Source organism: Mauremys mutica, chromosome 2 (assembly GCF_020497125.1).
Source record: "Mauremys mutica isolate MM-2020 ecotype Southern chromosome 2, ASM2049712v1, whole genome shotgun sequence".
Classification (NCBI taxonomy): Eukaryota; Metazoa; Chordata; order Testudines; family Geoemydidae; genus Mauremys; species Mauremys mutica.
Window position 1 is genome coordinate 14820048 of NC_059073.1, and position 23225 is coordinate 14843272.

The 23225-nt window shown below is 48.4% G+C and overlaps 1 protein-coding gene across 4 annotated transcripts in view; it reads left to right on the forward strand.

The window, feature by feature from the left end:
- Positions 1-23225, forward strand: part of COL22A1 (collagen type XXII alpha 1 chain) — a 333573-nt gene that overhangs the window by 275073 nt on the left and 35275 nt on the right. For all 4 annotated transcript variants that reach the window (XM_045004657.1, XM_045004658.1, XM_045004656.1 and 1 more), the window contains 9 exons: positions 620-724; positions 1774-1818; positions 5466-5543; positions 12495-12530; positions 13716-13769; positions 18266-18310; positions 18807-18854; positions 21027-21140; positions 22808-22861. In XM_045004657.1, the coding sequence (XP_044860592.1) occupies positions 620-724; positions 1774-1818; positions 5466-5543; positions 12495-12530; positions 13716-13769; positions 18266-18310; positions 18807-18854; positions 21027-21140; positions 22808-22861 (579 nt within the window). The remainder of the gene's footprint in view (positions 1-619; positions 725-1773; positions 1819-5465; positions 5544-12494; positions 12531-13715; positions 13770-18265; positions 18311-18806; positions 18855-21026; positions 21141-22807; positions 22862-23225) is intronic.

Genomic DNA, 23225 nt, shown 5'->3' on the forward strand with positions numbered 1-23225 from the left:
CACACAACAGAAGGATCAACCCCTCCCACCAAATCACCATCCAGCTTCCGAGTGCTCACCAGATCCCTCGATCTACTTAAAACCCAAATGTTCCCCGAATTAAATGCGCCTTCTAGTATGTTTCCAAAGTTAGCAGGGTGAAGTCACAATGGGAGAGCGAAGAAACGGGTGTTCTCAAATGAAGAACGCCTCACTGATGGAAGAGGGAGGAAAGAGTGTTCTAGAATTGAAGGCCCCTCACAAGGAACACCCTGCCACTCTTCCTTTCTCCCCACCTGTTAAAGCAGAGGGCTAGTAACTCAAGCTCTTCTGCCTAGCGTAACTGCATCAGTATTACACAGAGTCTTTAACATAGCCAAGCCCCAAACCGTTTAGGGCTAAAGTTTTCATTTAAAGGGGGAAATGACAATACTCTAATGAGAGCATTTGATATAAAGGCCAAGATGCATCATCACATTCTTATAGTATAATAAAACAGGGCTTGCTATGACACTGAGGAATGTTCTGCCTGTAAAAGTTAAAGACAAAATCCCTGGACTTTTTTATCCTCATGGGATATCTGGTCCAGAAACGGACCTTAGCACTCAATTCAGATGCATCATTGTAATGCCTTCTACAGGGTGACCCAGGACAGGAAGGAAAACCAGGACTACCTGGGCTTGCAGGTGAGCCTGGCCCTGCTGGAATACCTGGCTTACCAGGGAAGGGTAAAGATGGAGAACGGGTAAGTCCTCTTAGCACACTCTGCACCCAACTAGAATCAGTTCCTACAGGAGGTAAAATGGAACAGCCTCAGCAGAAGCAGCGTATCAAATATAACTGTATAATATTGCAGTGCAGCGTTATATTATTACCCACTGACAGCAGGCCACCCTTTGAGTGGATGCGGCTGCCAACAGCACCTGCAGCAAGCTTGCTTGCCTCCAACACTGCACCATCATGTGTTCTGTCCATCTCTGCCCACTCTGCCCATGCGCCCACCTCACAGGTGGGCAGTCTCTCTCTCTCTCTCTGGCCCAATTACTATTTCAGTAGTTATCCACAATGGAACAGCTTCAACAGGAGAGATTGAGGGAGCCCCACAACTGAATATCCCATAGCTCAGTGGTTAGAGCCCTCTCCTGAGAGGTGAGAGACCCCCCAACTCAAGTCCTGTCTCCATCTCCAGCAGAAAAGGGTATTGAAGCTGGGTCTCCCAGGTGAGTGCTCGAACCAGGAGGCTAGACGTTATAAGGTGGATCCTCCACCACCTGCCATTTTCAGTGGAGGCAGGCAGGCACCAGGCACTTAGCTCAGTCCCACAAGATGCACCTTTGATGCCTAAGCTACCTGACTCCTGGTGGTGCGTTCCCATCTGTGGATCACTAAGCAGAGATGGGCACATCCCTGAAGCCTGGAGGTAGGTACCTATCTCTGAGAGGGGGGCAGAGCTGAGGACACACCCCTCTTGTTGGACTCTCCCATTAGGCAGCTCCCCATCTAGTGTGCTGGCTTTTGTGGATCACATTCTTAGGTGTCTGTCTTTCCTCATTCACTGTATGGGTAGCCTAGGCTCCTGACTCAGGCTTTGTGGATCAGGCTTTGTTCCTGTGATTTTCTAGATGCCCAAAAGTTAGACGCTCAATGTTGCAACCGCTAAATTCCTTCATGGATCCCACCCACCACCACTAGAAATACTAGTTTGATGTAAGAATCGTTTTTGTTTATTTTTCAAAGGCCAAGCTTCTGCTTTGCAAGTGTTGACTATTTTCTGCTTTGGTTATGGCTCTTTAGGGTGAAAGAGGCCCCCCAGGCTTACCAGGACCCCTCGGACACAAGGTAAGCATTTACCTCTGTCCCACTGAGGACTACTGCTCAGAAATCAGGACAAGTTTGCACATTGTCACTGGAGCTGGTGGAAAAATTAATTGAAAATATGGTCCACTTTTTACTGGAAAATATTTTTGGGGAGACATTTACTAAAAATGTTTTCCTGATTTTCAGTGGAAAAAAGTTTGCAACAGAAACTTTCCAAACAACCATATTTATTTTTCTGTGCAATGCCTCTCTGGTTGCAGGGCCAGCGCTTCCATTAGGCGACCCTAGGCGGTCGCCTAGGGTGCCAGGATTTGGTTCGGAGGGTGGCATTTTGTGCGCTCCCCACGGGAGCTTCCGGTTTTGCTCTCGTTGCGCTGCTGAAGAAGGACCTTCTGCCGATGTGCCGCGGAAAACAGCGGCAGGAAAGTGAGCAGCTCAATGACTGCCGCTGTCGCCTGCAGCATTTCAGCGGAGGGGCCTTCTTCGGCGGTGCGACGGGAGCGGAACCGGAAGCTCCCGTGCGCCCCGTGGGGAGCACACAAAACGCTGCCCCCCGAATTCTGCCTAGGGCGCCAGAAAGCCTGGCGCCGCTCCTGCCTGGTTGTGTGCATGCAGATATTAGGATAGCAAATAACTTGTTCACTTTCCACATACATCATTTTTATGTCTCTATACAAAGCTATAACTAAGGTTGTAGGTCAAGTCCTGCCAGGCTTACTGAGACAAAACTCTCACTAACTTCCCTGGGATTCACACAGTCAGAGAGTCAGTGCACTTCCAGGGTGAGCTGCACTTTAGACTCCTTTGCGGTACCTGAGGTACACTGCTCAGATGACAGGTGTTGCTTCCTTCACCACCTCGCTGCTGTTCAGCTGCTCTTGGAGAGGATCTCTGGGTTACAGCTTCCGCCCACCCCCTGCCCTTTCCCAACTGTGTTAACACAAGAGGCCCAATTGTATTCAGAGGGCACCTGCAGGAAACTTCCCTCTGGGAGCCTGTGAACAAGGGCTGATTAAAGTGGCTAAAAACAGCTTCAAAATGAACATTATCTATTCACCCAAAGGTAAATGGTAAGCCGAGAAAAGGGGTCAAAGAACAGAATTTTGTCTACATCTGGTCTTGCCTAAACTTTATCCTTTCAAGTTCCTCTTAGCCCAGGTACTTCGGTCTCTGGGTGGGAGAGACAAACTGCCTTGCATGCTTCGCTTGTCTCAGTGTCTGTCTCTGCGCATCTCACCTGAGCAGCAGCTGCTGGCAACTCCCACTCCCCTTCTCCCTCAAGAAAAAAGTTTTTAACTGCTTATCGCCCTTTTGATCTCTAGTCTCTGGTTTTGGCAAATCAGCTGTTCCGCTTTAGGCTGGCATCTCTGAAGACCATCTCCCCAGTTAATGGCCCAATGATTGTCCCCTCGAAGCTGTCTTATCTCTGCTCATTGTTTTTTTTCCTTCTTGCTCTTCCTATTAGCCCTTTTTAATTCGGCGCTGTGTGGTCAGACAGAATGATATTAAGGAAATAATATCAAGCTGAGGTACATATAATCATTAAAACACTACAGATATCTCCCCCCTCTCCACGGGCATTTTCAAAGAGGTGGGCGTGGGAAGAGAACAAAATCTATTGTCCCTGACACAAACTGCAGTTATGTAGCCAAATTAGCGTTTTGTGGTTTTCACGTGTTGCACTGGTTTTGAAAATATAGTCTTGAGACTAACTATTAAATTTCAGAATTACCACCACATCCACATTTGCTGACGGTCTACAAGAAATTAACAATGTTCTTCTGGGATGAGCTGGGTCATGTTTAGCGCCTAGGACAGATTCTTCCTAGGTTCTCTATTTGGATTGATCAAGTCATGATCAAGAACTGAGCAGGAAAACAGGATATTCCTTGAATCATGACATAGATTTAAGAATAGGAAACTATTTTTAAGCAGGAATATAGCTGTATAAAGAATTGATCCAGCCATGTCTGGTATTCCTGGATAAATCTACCTATCTCTTCCTCATGCTGAGTCTGTTCTGCCACATTCCGCACTGACATGGCTAAATTGGTCTCTATTTTTCTTTTGCAGTCCAGAACGCACAAGCAGTAATGCAAAGAGAACTATTACTACAAAAAAGAGAGAAAGAAGCATATTAAAAAACACCAAATGAAACCTATTGTTCAATATAAAATAATATATAAAATAAAGATATTAGGAAACTTATCTGTGCAGGGAAAAACAGCATGCACTTTTTTTGCAGCAAAGCTGTGTTCTTGAACAAAATACGTCTAGCATGAGGTATCTGCAGTGAGGTCTGTTACAATGTCTTCCTCACTGCAACATGTAAAACTGAGCAATGTGATTGCACAGCAAGCACCAGAGCAGGATATTTTCTGCTTCTTTCTTAACCCTCCCTTCCCAGTGATCATTAAAACAGTTCAAACAATTGCCCAGACTTTTTCCCGTATATATTATTGGCAATTTAATTTTTAACAATGAGGTCTCTTAGATTGTGGAATAGTGTCTTAAAGGGTAGGGTTGAAAGTCTATCCCTGCGTCATTTAAAACTGCACTGGAAAAAAGCACTTAACAATATACCGTAGGGAACAGCCCTGCACTGATAATGGAATGAGCAATGTTAATCTTTGACTCAGTACTTCTTTTCCAGCTCTAACTTCTATGATCTTCGGAATAAATACCCTGTGGTTACCTGTATGTGCAATCAACTATAGGAAAGTAGGTGGTTGCTCCCAAGTATGATGTTTTCCTGTGTCTCACAGAATACACGCTAACCTACAGGCAATTGGAGTTCCTAGTATAAAACCGCACAAAAGCAGCAGTGTTAAACACCCTAGTTATCCCAACAAAGATGTGAGGTTCTGACCTGGTCTCTGTCTATCAAGTCAACCCAGTTAGCAAAAGAAGGATCTTGATGGAAATTGAATGCTCTATGCTAGCTGACCCACATACTGGGTAAACCAAAATAATGACGGGGCCTATGCTCCCACTCTGTTACATGGCGTGGCATGGAGCTGAATCATGCATGTGCTCAGAAAATTGGGCAGAGCACTTTGTAAAGAGGAAAAGTAGTTTCAGGATATGACAAGTTATCAGTGGATTTTTCCCGGTATAATGAATCAATGACTATTCCATGTCCCTATGCTATCACAGAGACTGTTCCCCTGCAACGTATTAATAATTATTGTGGAGGTTCCATGTAGGATGTGCAGGCAGGAGCGGCGCCAGGGTTTCTGGCGCCCTAGGCAGAATTCGGGAGGCGGCATTTTGTGCGCTCTCCACGGGGCGCACGGGAGCTTCCGGTTCCACTCCCATCGTGCTGCCGAAGAAGGACCTTCTGCCGAAATGCTGCAGGCAACAGCGGCAGTCATTGAGCTGCTCAATTGCCTGCCGCTGTTTTCCGCGGCATGTCAGCAGAAGGTCCTTCTTCGGCACCACGACGGGAGTGGAACCGGAAGCTCCCGTGGGGAGCGCACAAAATGCCGGCCCCCGAATCCTGGGTCCCTAGGCGACCACCTAGGGTCACCTAATGGAAGCGCCGGCCCTGTGTGCAGGAAGTATCGGTGATCATTTCTGAGCTGTAAATTAGTGTTAGACATTGGTCACCTTTCTCAAACATATAGAATCTTGCTGGTCCTTAACGCTTTCCTCTCTTGCTGTTTCAGGGAGATAGGGGAGTTCCTGGTCTTCCTGGCCAGCCAGGAGACAGAGGTCCACCAGGAGTTGGAGTAGCTGGACCTCCTGTAAGTACTAAGCAGACCTCACTCACTTGTGATAAGACCAAGACACACCCATTGCCAGCTGCTCAAATGAGCATGGAGTGGTAAGCTGCGGGGTGGACGCCCTTACTGTTCTCGAAGTGGTTACTGTCAGTTTCTGCTGCTCCTGAAATTATCTGTGTGGTTTTGACACATTGGCTCTGTGGGACACCAGAGCTCTGTGTCATTACACACTGAACACAGTGTCTTTTGGGGTGTGTGCATTTCTGTTGCACAGCATGTCTCGCTAACTATTTAGCTACCGTACAGATTGTCATTTAACACCAACAGACCACAAGTGAAATTTCCACTAGGAGAGTAAGGCCCTTCCGACTTCATATTTCCCCAGCTCGCATGCTGAGTCTAGTTAAGATACAAAAACCAAAAACATTTTTTTCAATAAATACCATTATTTTCCTTCTTTATTAAGTTTTAGAAAATTGAAGCAAATGATTACGCATTCTGATTAGCGAGTCTATGCTGTAGTCAGACGTCTTAATAAATAGAAAGATACAAAAGTATTTTAAAACCTGATTTTCAAGAGATCCACATTCCTTTTAAAACTTCTTTTTTGTAGTATTTTGACTATTTAAGTGTACATAATACTTTTCAATTGAGATTTATATGAATCCTGTGCAATTATGCCCCTTTGTGCTCACAGCTCTGTCAGCTGCCTTCACCTTTGGAATTTTCTCCCCTTCGATAGACTACAAAGTACATCTTTTGGACTATGCTCTGGACAATTTGGGGGATTTATGACACTGGGGTCTGATCCTGCCAGGTAGTGAGTGTATCGGATCCCTGATAATATCAATGAGATCCGAGGACACTCCTCACCTTTCAGATGCTGCTCAGAATCTTGCACATTCAGGCCCCAGGTGTGTAAGTGTGTAAACAGACTTCATTCTTGGCCACACCCATTAGGAGATAGCAAACATCCTCAAATCCTTTCTAACCATCTGTGCATCCTCACATACTGTGTCGTAGGGTTAGTAGTCCCTACTCCAGCCAATACTTGCCAACGATACCCTGCGGTGGTATCTAGATTTTGCACTTTCCCCTTATACCTGGAACTGGAAATAACTCTGCTATGGTAAGCTATATCGCTGTGTGGTAACTGATGAGAAATGCTGACTGTATAGTATGCATTTACCATGCTGGGGACTTCTTGTTTTAGAGAAGATTAGGCAAGAGGTCAATCATTTAATACCCAGTCTCAGTCGTAACAATATAATGAGACCTGCACCATGGCCTCTGCTTTACCCAAAGGGCATATGCTATTCAGATGTGCCAGGCTTTTGGCTAGGATGTTGGTGAGGCTTGGTGATCTGCTCCTGCTCTGGCACGTACGAAATCCTGTTGCCTTGATTTCTAAATGACAGCTTGTTTTTCCTTGGGTAAGATGAAAGCCTCTCAGGCATGAGTGCTCATACTTTAAAGCTGATTATGATTACACCAGGCTAATTAATTTCAATCGCATGAATGAGAATTTTAAAATTAATTTAACAATTAAGAAAATGCATTAGCTTTTGTGAAGCCTGGTGTGTCATTACTGTTTGTTATGTATTAGTTATTGGTAGGGCACAATGTAAATCACGATTTCACAGAGAGCATGGAAATCATGAAAATGCCCCCAAACCATGATCTTTTAAATATTTTTTTAAAGGACAATGTCAGCAACAAAGTCTTTAATACAGAACATTACTTAAGCTGGTCAATTTCCAGGATGCAGTAAATTTTACAAGTAAATGTAGTCAGTTTCAAGGACAGAATGAATTTTCCTTGTATAATTCATTTCATCTTTGAAATTGACTACATTTACTTGTAAAATTCATTCCTTGCACAAACTCCAGGAAATTGTAATACTTTTGCCATCGTGAATTTGTCATGAATTCCTCCCCACCCTGCAAAATCCTTTGATTTACGCAGGGCCCTTGTTACTCGGCTCAAATCAGGGGTACTTGGATGAAATTCTATAGCCTAAGTTTTGCAGGATGCCAGACTAGATGATCTAATGGTCTCTTCTGTCCTTAAATATCTGTTAATATGAATGACTAGACTAAGAGTATCAAAATCTGGCCCAACTGTGTATATCATTCACCTTACTTCAGGGCATTGTTTTTTCCTAAGTCAGAAAGAGTTATACAGCTTGCTCACGACAAAGAAAACAAGTATGATATTACCATCTACCAGTCTGTATCATGGACATGCATGTAGATACTCAGGGGAGGGATAGCTCAGTAGTTTGCACATTGGCCTACTTAAATCCAGCATTATGAGTTCAATCCCTGAGGGGGCCATTTAGGGATCAGGGCAAAAATCTGTCTGGGGATTGGTCCTGCTTTGAGCAGGGGGTTGGACTAGATGACCTCCTGAGGTCCCTTCCCACCCTGATAGTCTGTGATTCTATGGAACCTGCTTCCATGTTGGCCTGTTGCTTACAGTGATGATGTGAGGTTAGTTCCAAAACTGCCCTGACTTTTATTTCCCATTCTGCTTCCAGAAAAAAATGCTGATTTTTTTTCTGCCTCTCTCTAGGGGCTTTCGTTCTTTCTTTCTTTCGTTCTTTCTTTCTTTCTATTCCTCTCTGCTTTCACTCCATTCATTCTGATCTCAGCTACACTGGCAGCTCATCAGTCTGGAGTACTGATGTTGCTGGAGCTGAGATTTGCACCGGTGTAAGAGATCAGTCTGGCCTGTCACGTGTGTGCATCCTACCCCAGCTGCCGGAGAGAGACGGAGAAATCGCTGCATGGGAGAAATGGATGAACTCTCGCTCACGATGATATTTCCTCATGGAAGTTTCCTTAGTTGTTTCCACGTGCTTGATGTTGGTTACTGTAAGGGGATTTCTCTCTCTCTCTCCATGGTTACTAAGGCAGGGGCGGCGAGTTATATGGGCCCGTAGGGCCCAGGCCCCACCAATAATCCAGGAGCTGGGCTCAGCCCCACCAATGTTTGGGCCCCAGGCCCTGTGCTGGGGGTCCCCGCGTTGCAACACCCGGCGCTCTCACTCACCGCAGCGGCAGCGGCAGCTCCCGGGAGGGGCCTCAGGAGCGACTGGACTCCCAGCCCATTGGCTGGGAACCCCAGCCAATGGGAGCTGCCGGGGGCGGTGCCGGAGCTGCCTGGCCGCGCCTCCACAGCAGGGAGGGGGAGCGAGCCACAGGCAGCGGCTGAGCCCTGGGCAGCCATTGTGAGCAGCAGACAGACACAGACGGTGAGCTGTGGGGGCAGCCAGACACACACACACACAGCCGGGGAGGGGGGGGTTGGTGGGGACAAACACACACAGCTTGGGGGTTGTGGGACAGACACACACAGCGGGGGGCAGACAGGAAGACAGACAGAGCTGGGGGGGGTTGGTGGGGAGAAACAGATACAGCCAGGGGGTTGGGGGTTGTGGGACAGACACACACAGCGGGGAGCAGACAGACAGACAGACAGAGCTGGGGGGGGTTGGTGGGGAGAAACAGATACAGCCAGGGGGTTGGGGGTTGTGGGACAGACACACACAGCGGGGAGCAGACAGACAGACAGACACAGCCGGGGGGGGGGGGTTGGTGGGGACAAACAGACACAGCCAGGGGGTTGGGGGTTGTGGGACAGACACACACAGTGGGGGGCAGACAGACAGACACAGCCGGGGGTTGTGGGACAGACAGACACAAGGACACAGCCAGGGGGTTGTGGGACAGACACACACAGCGGGGGGGGGAAGGGGGACAGACACACACAGCCAGGGGTGGTGGGGGCAGCCAGACACACACAGCCGGGGGTTGTGGGACAGACCGACACAAGGACACAGCCAGGGGGTTGTGGGACAGACAGACGGACACAGCCGGGGGAGATGTGGGGACAGACAGATGGAGTCGTGGGTGGGGAAAGGAGCAGCAATGGGCACCCCGGGGCTGGTATAAAATACACAGGATGGGGGGGCTTCCTGAGGGGACTATAGCAACACCCCCTGCAGAGCAGACCCAGGTTGCAGCTGGCTCCGCCCATCACAGCCCCCTGCCCCACAGAGACCCACACAACCCTCTGCCCCCTCGAGAGACTCCCAATGACCCCTGTGCCCCTGTCACTCCTCTCCAAAGAGCCCTCCCCTTTGTGCCAGCCCACTCCCCTCCCCCACTGCCTCCCCTCCTCCAAAGCTCCCTACAATCTCCCCCTTTGCCTTCCGCCCCCCAGCCCAGCCCATTCCATTGGCCGGGAGGCTCCCAGTCTAGTAGCTAGCAGGGCCCATGGGAGCTGCACCTGAGGCAGGGTGCCTGCCTGCAGATGCAGACCTGCCTGGCTGTGCCTCCACAGCACAGGGAGGGGGAGCCACAGGTGAGCAAGCCCTGGTCATCATCATCATCACAGGCCCAGTAATTCTCTGGATATTTAATTTCACTGAGGCAAAATGTGTGCAATTTTATGGGCTGAATGATTGAATGACATAATACCCACCTGCCTGCATTGTCCGTCACTAAGTCCAGTAATTTTGTCAAGTGTTTGTTGCACAACATGGTGGTGCCTACCCCTACCTTGTGCTTCAGGGGGTGATGGGGTCAGGGCAGCCTGTTATAGAACTACCTGATTAGTAATTGGATATGTTGGCTGGCATCTTTTTTAGTAATTGGATATGTTTGCTCCCCCTGATGTTAGAACCTGGCTACACCACTGGGGAGGGGAGCTTCCTAGACCTGTGCAGCTGGGGCTTAGGTGAATTTTGTGATACTGTGCCCCTTCCCAGCTACTACCCTGCAGTTCCCACTCCTGCACCATGCTGGGCAAGGGGTAGCCCCATCCCCAGTGAGGCTATGGTGAGGGGTGGCAGCAGGGGAGGCCACACGTGATGGCAACCTCCCCCCTCGGTACCCACCATAGGGGAACCGAGTGGGCTTTCTGGACCTGAGAGGGACCCTAGGAGCATGTGCAGTGAACTGCGGGGGAGAAGAGGGGTCCCTCCCCTGGAGCTTGCTGCTGCCAGGGAGGGTGGAGGGGAGTCCTCTTTGGCCCTAGCCCTGGGGCAGCCTGTCTGCACCCCAAGTTCCTTATCCCCAGCCCTGCCCCAGAGTCCTCACCTGACCGGAAAAACACGCAACTTAAATTTGGTGGTCAGTTTAGAGTATCATAGAATATCAGAGTTGGAAGGGGCTCAGGAGGTCATAAGGTCCAACCTCATGCTCAAAGCAGGACCAAACCCAACTAAATCATCCCAGCCAGGGCTTTGTCAAGCCAGGTCTTAAAAACCTCTAAGGAAGGAGATTCCACCATCTCCCTAGGTAACCCATTCCAGTGTTTCACCACCCTCCTAGTGAAAAAGTTTCTCTTAATATCCAACCTAAACCTCCCCCACTGCAACTTGAGATCATTACTCCTTGTTCTGTCCTCTGCTACCACTGAGAACAGTCTAGATCCATCCTCTTTGTAACCCCCTATCAGGTAGTTAAAAGCAGCTATCAAATCCTCCCTTATTCTTCTCTTCTGCAGACTAAACCATCCCAGTTCCCTCAGCCTCTCCTCAGAAGTCATGTGCTCCAGCCCCCTAATCATTTTTGTTGCCCTCCACTGGATTTTCCAATTTTTCCACATCCTTCTTGCAATGTGGGGCCCAAAACTGCACGTAGTACTCTAGATGAGGCCTCACCAATGTTGAATAGAGGAGAATGATCATGTCCCTCGATCTGCTGGCAATGCCCCTACTTATACAGCCCAAAATGATGTTAGCCTTCTTGACAAAGGCCAGAGGAGGGAGTGTTAGTGCCTGTGTGGACTTCTGAGAAGTGCATGGGGTGGAAGGAGATGCTGGGATGCTCTGGAACCACTCCTTCAAAGCCAGTCAGGACTCTGGGGGAGCCTCCTCTCTGAGCAGACTGTCTCCAGGGCAAGAAGCATACACCTTCCTGGGTCTGACCTCAGAGCATTCAGCATGCCCTTCCACACCATGCACTTTCCGCAGTGAGTCCGCCCAGGCGGGGTCCTGGGGCAGCCAGAGGTCCCTGCACCCCAACTCGGCAGTCAGATGTGACTCTCAGCCAGACTGTAAAACAGAAGGTTTATTAGATGATGGGAACACAGTTTAAACAGAGCTTGTTGGTACAGAAAACAGAACCCCTCGGTCAGGTCCATCTTGCGGGGTGGGGAGCCCAGAACCAAGTTCTGAGTCTCTCCCCATTTCCCCAGCCAGCTCCAAACTGACACTCCCTCCTCTGGCCTCTGTGTCTCTTCCGGACAAGGAGGCCACCTGATCTCTTTGTCCCCAACACCTTCAGTTGGCATCTTGCAGGGGAAACTGAGGCACCCACACAGTATTCAGAGAAAATATTAAGAACATTCCCACTTCATCACAACAGGTACAACAAAATATAATACTGTATATTGAAGTAGGCAAATGCTGCTTCTGACTTTCCACTTTTAATTGACCCTTGTAATCGTGTGGCGCTGACGCGTTGTAGCTTCATTTTATATCGGCTTACAGGGCGGGAGCGGGGGGCACCACCATTTTGGGCCCCACCAAAAATTATACAAACCTGCCGCCTATGTACTAAGGGGTTGCAGTTTGGTGGATTAAACAGCTTGTAAATCTGCATCCTTGCAGCCCAAAATGAGCAGCTGCTGTGAACCCACTGGGCTCTGTGCTTCGGGTTCCTTTATACTGTTACTGATTATACCCTGGGGTTGCTCACTGCCTGGAAGACTGTTGGACACAGCACACCGCGTGTTCTTGTTTTCTTTAAACTCCTCTGCCTTCATTTACTTTCTTTGTTGCTAGCTTCATCTGTTTCAGGACAACCCCCTGCCAAGCTGCTTCTGTTCCTTTTCCTGACCGCTCCTCCTATGCTTTCCATTAACTCTGAACTTACGTTGCTCTTTAATCACTCACACCAGGATGTTACATTCAGGCTCTGCTGCCCTTTTCATCTATGTGTTGTTGCTGTTTGTTTGCAGGGCCCTGTGGGACCAGCAGGAGACAAAGGGCCATCGGTACAGTATGTCTTGCTAACTACACCCAGCTTTTACAGAGGGGGACCGCCATGTAGTCAAATGTTCCATTGACTATTGATGAATTTGTTAAGGCGTGTTTATATTTTCCGTTTGCTTGATAATGGTGGAAAGATACAGCTAAATTATTTAGGCCAGCGTTTCTCAAACGGGGGTCCAGGAGGATACTCCAGGGGGTCCATGGCCCCCATTGATCAACTCCTCCTTCCCCTCCCTCAACTCCTCTGCCTCCCTCCCAGTGCATCCTGCACGCTGGAGAACAACTGGGAGGAAGGGGGAGGAGCGGGGATGGGCTGTGCTCAAAGGAGGGGTTGGGAAGAGGAGGGGCAGGGGTGGATCGAGGGTGGGAAGAGGTGGAGCAGGGGTGGGGCCTTGGGGGAAGGGGTGAAGTGGGGGTGGAGCATGAGGAGCACTGAACATTTTTTAATTAAAATGGGGGTCTTTGGGTTGCTAAATTTGAGAACCGTTGATTTAGGCCATGATCCAGCAAAGCATTTAAGCACCTGCTTAACTTTGGGACTGCTCACATGCTTAAAGTTAAGCATGTGTGTAAGTGTTTTGCTGGACTTTTGGCAGAAAATAACAATACATCGTCTCACTCCTGTTGTATCTAACCAGTCACAAGATAGCCATGATTCACCAGTCTACCGCTTTGTCGTGATAAAATCATAGCTTAAATTGAGTTCTGCTGACACTGGTGTAAATGTAGCAAGTGGAGTTAATTCTGATTCATAGTGATACAGGGAGATCAGAATCTTGTCCCTTGTGCTCATCATTTAGCGCAGGGGACAGGGAGACAGGACGTCTGGGTTCTGTTCTCCTCTCTGCAGCATGGCCTTTGGAGAGTCAGTTCTCTCTCTGCCTAACCATGCACACCCGTGAAAGTGCTATAACGCCGACCCCAACGAGGGGCTTAAGTTGTGAGGCTTAAATTATGGATAGTTCCTTGAGTTCCTTCAATGGAAGATACTATATTAGCACCGAGTGTAATTAAGTTTTTCTGGAAAGTCAGTTCGGATGTTGCTAGTTAAATGGGTTCTGGCAGCTGATGGGCTGGGAGTTCCATTTCTGCAGCAGACAGGAATCTGGCCGCTGCTAAATATGTGGATGGGGCACAAACCCTCTGCCAACATTTCTGATCAGGTTTATTTCTTCTCATTTTACCAGGGCCCTCGAGGTTTACCAGGCGTTCCAGGCCCACAGGGGCCAACAGGGCAGGATGTAAGTAAAGAAAGCGAGAGTTTAAATGTTTATTGTAGTTAAAAGGGCTACCCACAGTCAATATCTCACCTTAAAAAAACCCAGTCTTTATCAGTCCAGGAGCGGGTTCTTTAGGGTGGGCCAATGAGAGAATTAATAGTGATGGAACAAAATTAACCAAAGAAAAATGTAGGTCAAACATCTGGTAGAACGACCTAGAAGACCGATTAGACTACGGAATAATGTCTCTAGGGAAGTGGGGGAAGATCCATCACTGAGCCTGCTAGAACGACACTGGGGAAGGCCTATTGTCTGGGAATAACCCTGCACTGGCCAGGGAAGCCTCAAGATAGCCAGTCACTTTCTTGGGTTTATGATTTCTCTGACACTTTAATGAAAACAGGAATCTTGGGCCCAGGGTCCCTGATGGCTTTTTGTTGCATTGCCATGTGGAAGAGATGACATTTTACCTCTGGCCAGCCTTTCTTCCAACTCCTGCCTTCTCAGAGTGTGAGTCACAGAAATGATGCTCTCCGTGGTGAGGAACAGAGGGAGGTCTTCAAAGGTCTGCTGGGGGAAACTGATCCCTCTCCCTGGCTTGTGGACACTTGCTGTGTCACAAGCACTGCTCTGTGGAAGGAGGAGGAAGCTCTTTGCTGATCAGCAAGTGCTGAGCTCTAGGAACCAGTCCTTGGTGGAAGTGGGAAAGGGGCACTGGAGGTGTTTAAAAGGGGTGATGCTGCATCATCACCAGCTTACATAACACTGAGACATGAAAAGCTGGCACCTTCATGTAACTGTCCTTCTCTATACAGTGTTGTGACACTGTAGGACCCTAAATGAATCCCAGGTTCTCTAGGCCCATGAAAATATATGCCACAGCTTCAGAGAATTGAGGGGCTGATGTAACAATCGTTGGGTGTAGCTCCGTTGAGGTAATCTGATTGGCCCAAAGAGACGTACTGTGAATCTGAATGGATCTCTTCTCTCTTCCTCCTGGGGATTTGCAAAGGAACATCTCATTTTTCTTCCTGCACACTCGGGTTCCTCTAGATGTGGTCTCACTCCCCTCACCCCACCATGGAGAAGAAGGGATGAATTATCTCCTACTTTCCCTTACTTCTGGGGGACCCAGAGATTCTCTCCATGCTGGTACTGTCCTGACCACCTCTGCAGCCATTACTCTGCTTCCTCTGGGAGAGCGGGTGCTGAGAGCTTGTTTTGGCTAAAGGAAGGGAGTAAAGTTAGCTGAAAGTTAAAGCACCTTAGTCTTCCAGCAGTATCTACAGTCTTTTAATCGCAGGATTTCTGCCTGTCTCAAGGAAACAAAGTGTAAGAAGCAACGTGCCATCTTGCCAACATTTCCCGAGTTCCCCAGAAGAATAATTATAAGACAAATTTCTCCTTCACACGTGTCTCAGTCAACGAAGTTGCAGTTCTTTGGGAACCACAGCTGTTCCCCACTGAAATTCATTACCACAGTTTCATATTCATAAGCCAGAGCAAGACAAGTACTCAATGATTTTTTTGCCTCTGTCTTCACAAACAAGGTCAGCTCCCAGACTGCTGCTTGGGCAGCACAGTATGGGGAGAAGGTGACCAGCCCTCTGTGGAGAAAGAAGTGGTTCGGGACTATTTAGAAAAATTGGACGAGCACAAGTCCATGGGGCCGGATGTGCGGCATCTAAGGGTGCTAAAGGAGTTGGCGGATGTGATTGCAGAGCCATTGGCCATTATCTTTGAAAACTCATGGCGAACGGGGGAGGTCCCGAATGACTGGAAAAAGGCTAATGTAGTGCCCATCTTCAAAAAAGGGAAGGAGGAGGATCTGGGGAACTACAGGCCAGTCAGCCTCACTTCAGTCCCTGGAAAAATCATGGAGCAGATCCTCAAGGAATCAATTCTGAAGCACTTAGAGGAGAGGAAAGTGATCGGGAACAGTCAGCACGGATTCACAAAGGGCAAGTCATGCCTGACTAACCTAATTGCCTTCTATGATGAGATAACTGGCTCTGTGGATGAGGGGAAAGCAGTGAACATGTTATTCCTTGACTTTAGCAAAGCTTTTGATACTGTCTCCCACATAATTCTTGCCAGCAAGTTAAAGAAGTCTGGGCTGGATGATTGGACTATAATATGGATAGAAAGCTGGCTAGATTGTCAGGCTCAGCGGGTAGTGATCAATGGCTCCATGTCTAGGTGGCAGCTCGTTTCAAGTGGAGTGCCCCAAGGGTCGGTCCTGGGGCCGGTTTTGTTCAATATCTTCATAAATGATCTGGAGGATGGCGTGGACTGCACCCTCAGCAAGTTTGCAGATGACACTAAACTGGGAGGAGGAGTAGATACGCTGGAGGGTAGGGATAGGATACAGAGGGACCTAGACAAATTAGAGGACTGGGCCAAAAGAAACCTGATGAGGTTCAACAAGGACAAGTGCAGAGTCCTGAACTTAGGATGGAAGAATCCCATTCACTGTGACAGACTAGGGACCGAATGGCTGGGCAGCAGTTCTGCAGAAAAGGACCTAGGGGTTACAGTGGACGAGAAGCTGGATATGAGTCAACAGTGTGCCCTTGTTGCCAAGACGGCTAACAGCATTTTGGGCTGTATAAGTAGGGGCACTGCCAGCAGATCGAGGGACGTGATCATTCCCCTGTATTCAACATTGGTAAGGCCTCATCTGGAGTACTGTGTCCAGTTTTGGGCCCCACACTACAAGAAGGATGTGGAAAAATTGGAAAGAGTCCAGCGGAGGGCAACAAAAATTATTAGGGGGCTGGAGAACATGACTTATGAGGAGAGGCTGAGGGAACTGGGATTGTTTAGTCTGCAGAAGAGAAGAATGAGGGGGGATTTGATAGCTGCTTTCAACTACCTGAAAGGGGGTTCCAAAGAGTATGGATCTAGACTGTTCTCAGTGGTAGCAGATGACAGAACAAGGAGTAATAGTCTCAAGTTGCAGTGGGGGAGGTTTAGGTTGGATATTAGGAAAAACTTTTTCACTCCGAGAGTGGTGAAGCACTGGAATGGGTTACCTAGGGAGGTGGTGGAATCTCCTTCCTTAGAGGTTTTTAAGGTCAGGCTTGACAAAGCCCTGGCTGGGATGATTTAGTTGGGAATTGGTCCTGCTTTGAGCAGGGGGTTGGACTAGATTACCTCCTGAGGTCCCTTCCAACCCTGATATTCTATGATTCTGTGATTCTAAGTGGCCGCAGAAGGGCCCTTCTTTGGACGCCAATGTTAATGCAGACACAGTAAAAGCAATTGAAATTTCTTCTGATTTCTTCCACCCCAGCTGAGGCCAGATGTCTCTTGCGGGGCAATCATCGATTGTCACTCAAGAACACACACAGCAGTGGAGACCAGGAGTGTGCAATGGAAAAGGATGGGACCTTTCCACGGGACTCTGTGGTGCCTCACAAAGCAGCCCTGACAGAACTGGAAATGGCAGGAAGCACTGTGCTGCAAGGCACCCAGAACGAGCGTGCCCACTGGGCCACTCTCTAGGAGAGTGCTGTGTCTTCCCCTCTGCAGCCCAGCAGCTCTGCTGACGGATGGTGAGGGACCAGGCCCCTCCATGCCCTCCCTCTCCTCAGAGAACTTGCTTTCCATGCTCAAGTTTGAAAATGTCAATCTCAGAGCTGTGCTGGCTGTGAGAAGAGCCATGTTGCCAGGTTTCAACCAGCCAAATGTCATGGGTGTGCAATTGCCTGAAATGAACCGGCCTACGTTTCTGTGGAACACTTCTCCACATAGATGTTGGCCTGACTGATAAGTAAGGGGGGCAGTGGCAAGCACACCAAGGATGAGGATCTCAAATGTTGCCAGATTCTGGCCCTTCTGGAGGCACTTCCTACATAGCCCCTTCCATGTTATAGAACGTCTTCCTTTCCCTTCCAGGCCCAGACCTCGGGTATTTGACATATTAGTGGTGCCTTGCCAATTTCCCATCTCAATCTGTCTCTATCACACACACGTCTCTGAAAACTGGTATCAAACTGCTCCCACAGACGATGACTCGCTGGTGCTCCAAGTGACTGCCAGGCTTCAATCTCGCAGTTTCAGATGCAGGATCGGGTCCTTCGTTTTAAATGCTCCAGTTGGGCTCAGTCTTCAGTGCTTCATTCATCTCTCCTTGAAACTGCTGCAGCTCGACCAAGTATTACCTGTGCCTTAAGTGACCATGAAAACATGATGAACCAGTTTTCCCAGGGGGTAACTCCAGCGGCATTAAGAGTAAAACCAGGGAGGAGTGTGGAAGGATGTGTAGTGAGAGCGAGTAATTCAGAGATAGAGGTGGATGGAGAGAGGTAGATTCTAAAGGTTACCAACATTTAGATACATTAGTAGTTCTTGCAGAAGTGTGTGTGATTGTCCCAACACTGGCAGGGTTGTGTGACAGCAGGCACAAATGAGCAGTATCCTGGGATGGCGTGTTTATGTGTGTCTGAGTAGCGGGAAGAGAAGAAAGGTTATTGTGAGTTAATCTCATAGATTTTTCTCTCCCTTGTCCATAGGGTTTACCTGGAAATCCCGGGGAAAGAGGACCTCCTGGAAAGCCAGTATGTCATTTCACTATTGGATTAAATCCCAAACATTTCGGCTCTTCTCCCTTTTATATCAGCACCTCCATCTACCCCATCCTTCACAGTGACAGTTAAATGTCACTTGCTTGCTGTTCGAACTGGAAGAACAGCTACAAGAACTAAGAGCGAAAAGTGATTACGGTAAAAGCGCCTGTGGTAGGTTTGGCTCAATATAAATGTAATTGAATATGCTGTATGTAAATGAAAGCAAAAACTCATAACAACATTCTCTTAGTATTTGCATATAAAACCCAAGGCCAGAATCTGTATTTTCTACACATGCCCTGCACGGTCCATCCCTGTATTCTGGAATAAATTTATAATGCCATTGACAAAAGACATATTGGTCCCAATGAGCACCAGACAGTGCAAGGAAAATCAGTACCATGCCACAGGGAATTTTATGTAAATTTACCTTAAGTGTCTCATTTTATAAAACTACTTTTTAAACAACGGATTTCTCTTTCCACAGGGTGCCTCCTCCCTGCTTTCTCCTGAGGACATAAATCTCTTAGTCAAGGTACAGGCTGAAATTGCCTTTGTAATGAGATTGTTTTTTGCTTTTAACTTGATGACTGATGCTACATTATGGAGATGTGTCTGAACTGTGAGTGCCAGACGTGCATCTGAATATTCTAAACAGCCAGATGTGCAAGCAGTTTGCAGTTCATAGTCACACTGTCAACTGGTGCCATTGGGGATACGTTAGAGACCAAAAGGGGTATGGCCAGAGTTAGATACGCTCCAGTAATCTCCACCAGTGTAATGGCCTACAAAGGCCCTTACAAGCTTGTGTAAGTTAGAGCAGCCCCAAGGTTGCTGCTCTAACTGTTAGTGGGGCCTGAACTGGCCCTCTGAAGCGCCGGGATCAAATATTTTCAAGCATAATTCCCTAAAGATAGGCTTTCAACACCACTGAAAGCATCTCAATAAAGGGGCCCGATTTCCAAAAATGCTGAGCCTCTATGTCTCCTGCTTAAGACGGTTTAAGCTGGAGGTGCTAGGTGCCCTTTGAAAATCAGTCCACGTTTGCATGAGGTATCTGACTGGGGATGTAGGTGCCTACCCTTCAGTGCCCACATTTGAAAATGTTGGTTTGCTGTTGCTGTCCATGAAGATGATTTTGTGGGAAATGATTCAGTATTTGACACCGAGCAGCTGCTAAATCTTTAGTGATGGCCAAGGGCACATTAGCAAGATTTTTAAGCAGTCTAGGGACGTGGCAAGAAGTCTTTACCTAATGCTTAAAAGGCACTGAAAAATGAACTGCTAACTGGCCTCCTCCTCAGAGCTGAAAAGAGCAGCCCTCTCTAGCTACTACCTTGAGATGAAACCTTGTATTTACACAGCATCTCTTCTCCAAAGATCCCGAAGATCTTTCCACAGAGTGCACTGTATGAAGTTGTTTTGTATTCGGTAGCACCTGGAGACCCCAGCTGAGCTCAGAGCCCCATTTGTCTAGGGGCCATACACCCGCACAGTAGGAGGCAGACCCTGGTCTAAAGGGTCTATATTCTAAGTCAGACAGACGCCCGAGGAATAGCAGGGAAAAGAGCGGCAAAGTGCATTGCCCAAGATCATACAACAGATTCCTGGCAGATAGAACCTAGTCCTCCTGCCCTATCCACTGGACTGCACTGCCTCTCTGTATACTGGTCTCACTTCACCCACCACTGAAACAAGACCAACCCTCAGGCGGAAATGCTAGGAATTCTGTACGCTTGCCGGGCGGTTTTTGAAATAAAGAATAATGTAGTGAGCTGACACTTCAAAGGACAGTGGAGGGAGACAGAGCGTAATTCCCCATGACGGAATTTGGCCAGGGTACTGTGGTATACATCTACTCTTGCAACAAATGCCAAGAGATCTTTCATGACCACAAGTGGGCAGCGCTTCACTTCTCCCTGTTATTCCACAGTGCCTACCACCACTCTGCTGGACATAGCTTCAGTACTGACTAGGGGGCAAGTGCCCCCATCCTGCTTTCTCTAGGGGTGGAAAGACTGTGGCATGAACTCCGCCCCAAATTAAGGACCATCAAAAACCTGACCACTTTCCACTTCTCTAACATAAACACATAGCAACAGGTTTATATGTTACGAACACCACGCTGCATGAGACACTCCACTGCATGTTTCTCCCTGCAGGGAGAGGATGAGAGAGAGCAAACAACACGTGACAGATGTGTAGCCGTATCACTCAATGCATTACTGGAGGCGCTCAGATACTATGGTGACCAGCATGGTATAAGAACCTATAGAGAATAGAGTAAGAGCCGCCCCCAACTCTCTGCAGCTCCTGGGTTTTCCCTGGACAGCTGCCCTCCAAGCACTGACCCAGCCTAGCTTTTGAGGCTAGATAAGACACTGTTTTGAATCTGTAAGTTAACAAGAAAGAATTTTTTTTTGTATTCCTGCTTCACGTTTCTCCTCTCTCTCTCTCCGCCTTAGAATAGGCCTTTCCCCCATTCTGTGAGCCTGGCTTGGATACTGCATTATAACACCTCTGGCCCCCTTGAGGACTGCCCGTAATGCCTACTCGGGTCCCACAACAGGTCTGTGGCCTACCACTGATTTGAATGGAGCACAGGCCTAGAGCGTATGCCTGTAGTGCCGCCGAGCGTCCATGGGGCTGGAAGGGAGCCTCAGTCTCATCCCTAATGCTCTTCTCAGTGTTACCTCGTCTCTTTTAGGATGTGTGTAATGACTGCCCACCTGGCCCCCCGGGGCTCCCTGGAGTGCCAGGCTTCAAGGGCGATAGAGGGGCCCAAGGACCTCCGGGCAGAGATGGCCTGAATGGGAAAATGGTAAGAGAACTGCAGTAAGGTTCATGCTTCAGGATCACTTTGATAAGTGTCTTTAGCCTTATTTTAATATTCCTGCATTTATTGTCATAGAAAGAGCAGTGCACTAGGTGCTTCACAGACAGGCCCGAAGCCCAGCTCCTATTACCGCCCCTGCTCTGGTAACACGAAGGAGCTTAGGAGGAGGAGGGGACAGATGGAAGGGTGACGGGGGCGAGGGAGTGGATGGAGAACTCCGCCCTCCAACAATTTAGGGATCTACTTTATGTTGGGTCTTGCTCCAGCCCTGAGAGCAGCCTAGAATACAGGAGCCAGCCAGCCATCCCTCTTGCGCTGCACCTCCTACACATCCAGCGGAAGAGCCTGCTAAAACCAGAGAGGATGTTTCAGCCGGGCGCCTGCAGACAAAGAGAAGAGGCTACACACAAACGAAGAGGAGAAGATGAGAAACAACCAAACCAGGGGGGCTGAGCAGAGGAGAGGGATACAGTTCTAGGAGCTCAGGGACAGCTGGGTGGATTTTCTGTTTGTCAGGAGACAGCCCACGGGGAGGCGTGAGGGAGTGATTTTTAAGGAGGGGCTTGAAAAAGGGGAGGGTGGGGGCCTGTGAATACATGATACTCGCTGAGAATAAAGGTTGCAGAACTGGATCTCTAATATGTAGGGATCTAAATGAGAGAGGAACAGTTGTGGGACTCTACTCTCAGTCCACGCATGCCATGTCCAGTACCCCATAAGTACCCGCATCTCTAGCCATCCCTGTGCCCTAATTATCAGCTCCTTCTCCCAGCCTCCTTCCAAGGCCTATGTGGCTCCCGCTCCCTCTATATCAGTTGCACGCTATACATACATTGGCACAGAACTCAGTGGAGTTACTGGTGCAACTGATAGTCTGGCCCCAAGCATCCATTGTGCTTCTGCATCTCTCACGTCATTTCAGATCTTCCATTTACATAGTGCCTCTCACCCCGAAGCACTTAACATATGCGGGAACCACCTCTCCCGGCCACTGAAGGGCTGCTGTATTGGAGTGGAACACAGAGTTGTGTAATACAGGACGGGAGAGATGCCATATCCAGCTTTAGCTGGGGAGGCAGAATGTGTTTTCCTCCAGTTCAGCCAGGAAACCACTTATTTTTGTAGAAAGCCGCCTGGGCTGTTTAATTGCCACAAGCAGCCAGGACTGTGGTTGTATATTTTATCCAAAACAAAGCACCTCTGGTAGTGCAGTGCCCCTTGGCACTGTGCTGGGGCATTGGTTCAGTACAAATTCAGAGGATAAAGTCACATTTATTGAATCCCACCGACTTTTCTTTTTTGGAAGTCTCCCATCCCAGGACTGGCCAAGGTTAGCACCCGTGTGCATGTGTAATACACTAGCTACGTGACTGTGATTATGTCTCCCTCTAGTGGCTGGCCTGTCTTTTGAATAAGACCTTTTGGTGTTACTGGGTCCCTCTGATGCTGTATATATGTAATCAGGAGCTTCTCACACAGGCACAGAGCATCCAGGATAGCTGGACTGAGTCCTAACTGTATTAGGCTGCAGAATTGAAAGCTTATCCTTGCATCTATTGGTTCTGCACATGATAGGTGGCTGGACACTTACTGTGTCTTTCTGATTTTGTAAGCAATTAGTGTGATTGAGCGCTCTTTCCTCTTTATTGTAGGGCGATCCTGGACCCCGGGGTCTCCCAGGCCCTCCAGGGGTGGATGGTCCAAAGGTCAGTAATTCTCCTCAATGAACATCACCTGGATCGACTCCATTCTTATGTAGAGCAAAGGCTGAAGCGGAATGCAGAGGGGAGGAACTTATGTGGGACTTGAGTGGTAGACAGGCCCTGTGTGCTGCCTTTTGAATTTCAACCCCTGAGTCACACAGCTTCCCCGTGGACAGCCCAGCAGTATAACGTAGTATCTAGCATTCCCCCTCCCCCCACATCTCTCTGTTTGCAAAGACCAGTTAGGTTTTGAGCCTCCACACAGGATTTGGTCTCAATGGGAGCGATGTGCGGGCAAGGATTGCAGGATGGGCACCTTACTATCAATTTGGATCCGCTCACCTGAGCAAGGAGGGAGAGCCCCAGC